At 44.9% G+C, this 7,896-nt stretch overlaps 1 protein-coding gene across 1 annotated transcript; it reads right to left on the reverse strand.

Moving 5' to 3' along the window:
• Positions 1 to 2,030: 2,030 nt before the first annotated feature.
• On the reverse strand, positions 2,031 to 5,792 carry LOC125482403 (DNA repair protein complementing XP-C cells homolog). Its single transcript, XM_048594474.1, has 2 exons — positions 5,707 to 5,792; positions 2,031 to 3,865 (listed from the first exon to the last, which is right to left on the reverse strand). The coding sequence occupies exons 1-2, from the start codon at positions 5,776 to 5,778 to the stop codon at positions 3,668 to 3,670; spliced, it is 270 nt and encodes an 89-aa protein (XP_048450431.1). The 5' UTR covers positions 5,779 to 5,792; the 3' UTR covers positions 2,031 to 3,667.
• Positions 5,793 to 7,896: the final 2,104 nt, after the last annotated feature.

The following is a 7,896-nucleotide window of genomic DNA, read 5'->3' on the forward strand; positions in this document are numbered from 1 at the left end:
GAAGTTGGACAAGCAAATCTCACACACAGCTGAATGTCCAGCTTGCTGAGGTGCCATATTAAACCGTACATAAAGTGCGGATCCTTATAATAACACACTGTGCCAATAAATCCCTAATCCTTGTCAAGACTGCAGGCTTGCTGTTTGTACCAGTGAAGAGGCTTCAGAAAATGGAACACGGCTGATAAAGCTGTATGATTCATTCCAAGTCACTGACCAACAGTTCTGGCTGTGGTGACTCAAACATTCAATAGTTACTGATGGAACATTCTTGCAAGTTGTGTGTCATTTGTTGAGTCAAAGGACATTTCCTATTAGAATAGGTAGTGAACTGAGTTCGATACAGAATCTCAACCTTTGTACCCATCAAACACACCCAGGACAGGTATAGCATGGGGTTAGATACAGAGTAGAGCTTCCTCTACACTGTCCCCATCAAACGCTCCCAGGACAGGGGCAGCACAGGGTTAGATACAGAGTAAAGCTCCCTCTACACTGTCCCCGTCACACACTCCCAGGACTGGGACAGCACAGGGTTAGAAACAGAGTAAACTTCCCCTACAGTGTCCCCATCAAACGCTCCCAGGACAGGGACAGCACAGGGTTAGATACAGAGTAAAGCTCTCACCATCAGGCCACCATACATCACCTCTTGAAATGAACACTGATGTTGAGTTCTGATTTTCTGACATTCTGTGATTTTTAGTTGATCCTCGTATCAGGAACTGTGCAATTTCATATCTAGTTGCCGTAAAATGTAGAAACTGAGAGACTGGCTGTCTTACCAAGATGAGTATTGGCAGTTTCTTTATGTCCGTCTACAATCAGATTGCATCCTAATCAGCAAAACTCAAAGGGACCCAAACCAAGCCTACACTGTGCTTGATGGTTAACTCTAAAACTCCTACTGACTTTGTAGTGAATCTGTGTTTCTGCGAGGCTCTCCAAGGTCCATATATTGCCTGCCTTGTGTTTGTGAACAGTCAATTCTTTTAAGCACTGAAACATTAATTGCTCTCACCTAAAATGCAGATGAAGACTTCCAGTATTTTGTTTTCATGTCACTCAAAAAGCTCAACATTATAAAGAGCAAAGGAGCTTGATTGCTCAGCACCCTCCCTCCAGTTGTCCAGGATCAGAACTAGAAACAGGAGCAGGTCACTCCACGTCTTCAGCCTGCTCCACCATTCAATGGGACCATGGCTGATCCAATATTCCTCACATCCACTTTCCTGCCCTTTCCCCATAACCCTTGATTCCCCGACTGATCAACAATCTCATCTCTCTCAGCTTTAAATACACACATGGACTCTGCCCCCACTGCTCTCTGTGGCAAGAGTTTCAAACACACACGACTCTGAGGGAAGAAATTCTGCCTCATCTCAGCCTTCACCTGGTGCCCCTTTATTCTGAGACTGTGCCCTCTGGTCCTAGACTCTCCCATGAGGGGAAATATCCTCTCAGCATTTACCCTATTAAGTCCCTCAAGAATCCTGTATGTTTCTGTGAGATCACGTCATTCTTCTAAACTCCAGTCAGTAGAATCTATTTAGCCTTTGCTAAAACAATCCCTCCATACCAGGGACCATCCTAGTGAACTTTCTCTGAACTGCCTCTAAATGAAATGCGACCTTTCCTTAAATAAGGGGACCAAAACTGTTCACCGTGCTCCAGATGTGGTCTCACCAGCACCTTGTATAGTTGCAGTAAGATTTCCCTATTGTTACACTCCAACCCTCTTGAAATAAGGGCCTACATTCCATTAGCTTTGCTGATTACCTGTGTACTAGCTTTCTGTGTTTCATGCACAAGTCCCTTTGTGTTGTAGCTTTCTGCAGTTCTTCTCCATCTCAATAATATTACGTTCTTTTGTTCTCCCTTCCAAAATAAATAACTCCACATTTTCCCACATTATACTGCATTTGCCAACTTTTGACCCACTTACTTAACCTGTCAACATCTCTCTGTAAACTCTTTGTAACCCTCTCACGACCTGCCTTCAACATCGATATTGGCCTCAGCATTGCAATGAATTTTATTACAAATCAACACTTTATTTTCCACAAAGTAGGTACAAAAGTCATAGTACAGAATATACACAGATTGCAAACTAGATTTGGTAGTTCTTAAACAGAGTTTCAGAGCCTGTTTTTTTTTTGCAGGTGGAAGCTGGGAAGGGAGATCTTTGTTTTGAATTGAAAATCACTTCCATGCAAGAATCAGTTCCATTGCAGATCCTTGCCCGGTTATTGTAACTGTATCTGGGTTGTCTTTACCTCCTGCCACAGGCAGACGGTAAGGACATGGTGGGGGAAGACAGGGGCAGACAGTTGGAACTGTTGCCAAACAATCAAGTGGTTCCTTTTGAAAAGGGTTTGCTTGTACATTTGGGCTGAGAACAGGATCAAAGGTTCAGCTGTGAAGCTAACTGCAGTGGAATATCCTGTCAGTGTGCACTGCCAAAACATTAAAAAATCTGACTGTCAACAAGCTAAGTTAGTGGAGAGGTATGAGAACTCCGACAATGAGCAGGATCATGGGCCTTAGGGAGCAGATACACACATAGTCATTGGATAGTGATTGAATGGAGACGTTAAAAAGTCTTCTGCTAATCAGGAAAGTAAATGATGCTCTCATTTAGTTTGTTTGTTCTTTTTTTTGATATTTTTCCTTTTAACGCTCAGCTCTCTGCTAACACCCTCTCCACTATCAGACATTACTCTTCAATTTTAGCAGCTGTAAACTTCTAATGTCAGCCAGTTCCATCAAGCACACTCAGAAACATATGTGGGCACGCGCAAGTGAGTACCACTCGGCACAGATGAGTGGCTGGAGAACCCCCTACGGGGCTGCTTGGCGTTGCACACTGATTACTCTTTGCAGTCCATTCTGTCACGATCCAGAGATCAGCTAGAGACAGCTGGACTCTCCCCCTCTATCCCTCCGAAAGGTGACCACAGTCCAGCCACTCCAAAGCCCAGCTGTCCAGTGGTAGAAAATTCAAACTGGCGCGTTCCCAGCTGCATCAATAACCCAGCCTTCATTTCAATTCCCAGTGCCCCTTTTGAAAACAGCCACCCTCATCACTCGTCCATTTCCATGCACATTCAGAAGGAAGAACAGAACCTGGTCCTTAATGGCGAGTCACATTTTGGATTTCCACACAAAGGAAGACAGTGGAATACATTGCGAGACCTGCTGAGTTTTCCCAGTAATTTCTGCTTTTGTAACTGGAATACAATTTGTCCTCTTGGGCTTTGTAGCTTGGCACTGGATTAAGGGGTTCCCTGGTGAGCCAGTTAACATCTGGTTAATGACTTTGCTGGGGGTGTGAGCTGTGCTGGCAACTTGACCAACTGGATTGAAGCCCACCCTCCACTGCCACAGACCCATCGCCTACTCCCCTCTGCCACACCCCTCTCCTCCGCAATCTCTCCAGGCTCCCAGCTCCTTAAGGGTTGTCTGTCTAATCCATGCAAACTATGACTAAAAGCAATAAGGCAGAGTGTGTTTGTTTTGCGATACTCTAGCTACGGGGTGCCCCGAGCAGTCTCCAGGGCAGCCTGGCCCCTGAAGGTGTAGGGGGTTGAACCCCCATTCTGTTGCTACAGGTGAGACAAGAGGTTCCTGCCTCTCAAACTGTGCTATGGGCAGCCCCCACTCGCTGTTACAGCTTCTCAAATGGGAAGAGGTGCTTCTCGTCTCCTTTCTTCTGTTTCCTGCTCTTCGCCTTCGCCGTCACCTTCACTGCCTCCTCCTGCCGATTCAAAGGCCACGAAGAGGTCATGTCAGTGACTGGGGTAGCATCACTGCGAGCTTTCCCAGCAACTGTGCTGTCTCCCCCCACATCCTGAGCTGAGTCATCCTGAACAAGAAACAGCAAAAAAAAATTGTGTTAAAATATTTGGGTTTATGTTTAGAAGTAAATATAAAGTTGGTTCAAGCTATGCTGAACTTGTATCAAACCTCAATATGGGCGCGCTGACACAGCGGAAGCCCCTCAGTGCTGACCCACTGATGGAGCTATATTCTCTTTGTAACCCTGGATCTGACATCCAGGAAGCCATTTACTTCAGGAGAGGTAGTGAATAAGGAAATATATAAGAGCAGTCTTCTTATGATTGTTCATGTCTCAAGCAATAAGGCAGAGCGTGCAGCCTGCAGTGGTTGAAGAAGGCATCTCACCACCAGCTAATCAAGGGCCACCGCAGATTGACAATAAATGCTGGGCCCAGCCAGCAATGCCCACATCCCATGAATGAATAAATAAAATTTGATGATGGGGTTCAATTCAAACACGAGCGAAGACAGATCTCACTGACAGGCCCCTCAATCTAAGGAACAGGCAACAAGTGAGGTGTTAAGATCACAGAATCTCTACAGTGTGGAAACAGGCCCTTCGTCCTAACAAGTCCACGCTGACCCTCAGAGCATCCCAATCAGACCCATCCCCCTGTAACCCACCTAATCTACACAATCCCTGAACACTACAGGCAATTTAGCATGGCCAATCCACCTTAACCTGCACGTCTTTGGACTGTGGGAGGAAACCAGAGCACCCGGAGGAAACCCACGCAGACACAGGGAGAATGTGTAAACTCCACACAGACAGTCACCCGAGGGTGGAATCGAACCCGGGTCCCTGACGCTGTGAGGCAGCAGTGCTAACCACTGAGCCACGGTGCCACCCCAATTTCTTCATTCTTTATTCATTCACGGGATGAGGGCTCACTGGCCAGGCAGCATTTATTGCCCATCCCGAATTGCCCAGAGGGCAGTTAAAAGCCAACCACATTGCTGTGGGTCTGGAGTCACATGCAGGCCAGACCAGGTAAGGATGGCAGTTTCCTTCCCTAAAGGGCATTCGTGAACCAGATGGGTTTTTTCTGACAATCGACAATAGATTCATAGCCATAATTAGATTCTTAATTCCAGAGTTTTTTATTGAATTCAAATTCCACCATCTGCCATGGCAGGATTCGAACCCAGGTCCCCAGAACATTACCTGGGTCTCTGGATTAACAGTGATAATATCACTAGGCCATCACCTCCCCTCACTGAGAGAGTCCAGAGCTTGGAGCTCAGGCAGCTGAAGGTACAAGCCCCAGTGATGGAGCAGTTGTGATGTGAGGACTCAGGATCTCAATGAGAGGATGCAGAGTTCTCAGGAATGGGGGCCGTGATAGAGGAGGTTACAGAGATTGAGTTGGAGTGGGGGGACCTTGAAGGGATTTGAAAATGATGGTTAATTTGTGACATGATGAGTGGTGAGTGGATAGTGGTTGGGAGAAGCTGGTGACTTCAGGGTCTATGGTTTTAAACACTCTCCACTGGGGTTTTGCTCACCTCATATTGACTCCTCAAAGACCAGAAAATAAGACCTTCAGATGTAGGAGCAGAATTAGGCCATTTGATCCATCGAACCCACCACTTGATCATGTTTCTCAACCCCATTCTCCTGGCTTCTCCCTATAACCTTTTACCAATCAAGAACCTATCCATCTCTGTCTTAAATACACTCAATGGTTTGCCTCCACAGCCCTCTGCGACAATGAGTTCTGGCTGAAGAACTTCCTCCTCATCCCAGTTCAAAGATAGCGATTGATCACTCTGAACAATTTATCTGTTCATTGTCATTGTATTATGTGATTGTCAGGCTGGGAGAAGGTGACCTGAATGACCCTTGGTCTTGTTCCTGTGAATTACCTTGACATTGTACCGAGCTTTCAGCTTTTCCCTGATCAGTAAGCCTTTCACCAACAGCTTCCAGTTTCCCATTACACGCTGCTCTCGTTTCTGCACAGAAAATACAATCAGCAGATTTTAGTCAAACAAAACCGAAAAAGCTTAAAACAATTACAGTTATTTATTGTGGATTGTTTCAATCAAACAGATGTATGATGTCAGTGCTGGATATCAAATCCCTACAGTTCAGAGATGCAAATGATCACAAAACAATCAGATACAGAGTAAAGCTTCATCTACAATATCCCTGTCAAACACTCCCAGGATGGGGACTGTATGGGGTTAGGTACAGAGTAAAGCTCCCTCTATACTTTTAGACTGAAAACAAAGCTCCCATGATACTGTCCCCATCAATTATCCCCAGATCATGTGCATGGGGTTAGATACAGAGTACACCACCCCAATCAAATGCTCCAAGGACAAGTCATAACAAGGTTAGATACAGAGTAAAGCTGCCTCTACTCCTTTAACCTGAAAGTAAAACAGTCTTTACTCTTTTCAACTGAAAGTAAAGCTCCCTCGCCACTGTCCCCATCAAACATTCCCAGGGACAGGGACACTCTTATGTTAGATACAGAATAAAGCTGCCTCTACACTCTCCCCATCAAACACTCCCAGAGAGGTAAAGCAAGGGGTTAAATACAGAATAAAGCTCCCTCTAGTCTTTTAAACTGAAAGTAAAGCTACCCCTATCCCAATCAAACATTTCCATGACAGGGACAGCATGGGTTAGATACAGTGTAAAATGTTTAGAATTTGGCAAAGAAGGACCAAGAGATTGATCAAGAAAGAGAAAATACAGTACATGAGTAAGCTTGCAGGGAACATAAAGACTAACACTAAGAGTTTCTACAGGTATGTGAAGACAAATGTAAGTCCCCTACAGACAGAAACGGGCGAATGTATAACAGGGGACAAAGAAATGGCTGAGTAACTGAATACATACTTTGGTTCTGTCTTCACAAAAGAGGACACAAATCAAATATCAGAAATGTTTGATAATGCAAGATTTAGTGAGATGAAAGAACTGAGGGAGATCAATATTAATAGAGAAATGGTGCTGGGAAAATTGATGGGATTGAAAGTGGATAAATCCCCAGGGCCTGATAATCTACATCCCAGAGTAGTTAAGGAAATGGTTCTAGATATAGTGGATACATTGGTGGTCGTCTTCCAGGATTCTACAGATTCTGGAACAGTCCCTGCAGATTGGAGGATAGCTAATGTCACTCCAATATACAAAAAGGGAGGTGGAGAGAAAACAGGGAATAATGGACCAGTGAGCCTAACATCAGTAGCGGGGAAAATTCTCAAATCCACTGTCAAGGACTTTATAGCAGAGCATTTAGAAAGCAGTGACAGGATCAGACAGAGTCAGCATGGATTCATGAAGGGGATATCATGCTTGACAAATCTGTTGGAATTCTATGGAGATGTAACTAGTAGAGTTGACAAGGGCGAGCCAGTCGATATAGTATATTTGGACTTTCAGAAAGTGTTTGACAAAGTCCTGTATAAGAGAGTAATGTGCAAGATTAATGTAAATAAGATTGGGGCAAGTGTACTGAGATGGATAGGAAACTGGTTGGCAGGGAGGAAACAAAGAGCAGGAATTAATGGGTCCTTTTCAAATTGGTGGACAGTAACTAGTGGGGTACCACAGGGATCGGTGCTGGGACCCTAGCTATTCGCAATATATATTAATGATTTGGATGAGGGAACAAAAGGTAACATCTCAAAGTTTACAGGTGATACCAAGTTGGGTGGAGTGAGTCTATTCACTTTGGAAGCAAAAACAAGAAGGCAGATTGCTACCTGAATGGCTGTAAATTGGGAGAGGGGAGTGTGCAGTGGGACCTGGGTGTCCTTGTGCACCAGTTGTAGAAGGTAAGCATGCAGGTGCAGCAAGCGGTAAAAAAAGCAAATGGTATGTTGGCCTTCATTGCAAGAGGTTTTGTGTAAAGGAGAGGGATGTGTTGTTGCAGTTGTACAGGGCCTTGGTGAGACCACACCTAGAATATTGTGTGCACTTTTTGTCTCCTTTTCTGAGGAAGGACGCTCTTGCTCTTGAGGAAGTGCAGCGAAGGTTTACCAGGCTGATTCCGGGGATGGTGGGTCTGATGTATGAGGAGAGATTGACTAGGTTAGGAT

This window comes from Rhincodon typus, unplaced genomic scaffold (assembly GCF_021869965.1).
Source record: "Rhincodon typus isolate 14 unplaced genomic scaffold, sRhiTyp1.1 hic_rhity00009881, whole genome shotgun sequence".
In the NCBI taxonomy this organism is placed as follows: Eukaryota; Metazoa; Chordata; class Chondrichthyes; order Orectolobiformes; family Rhincodontidae; genus Rhincodon; species Rhincodon typus.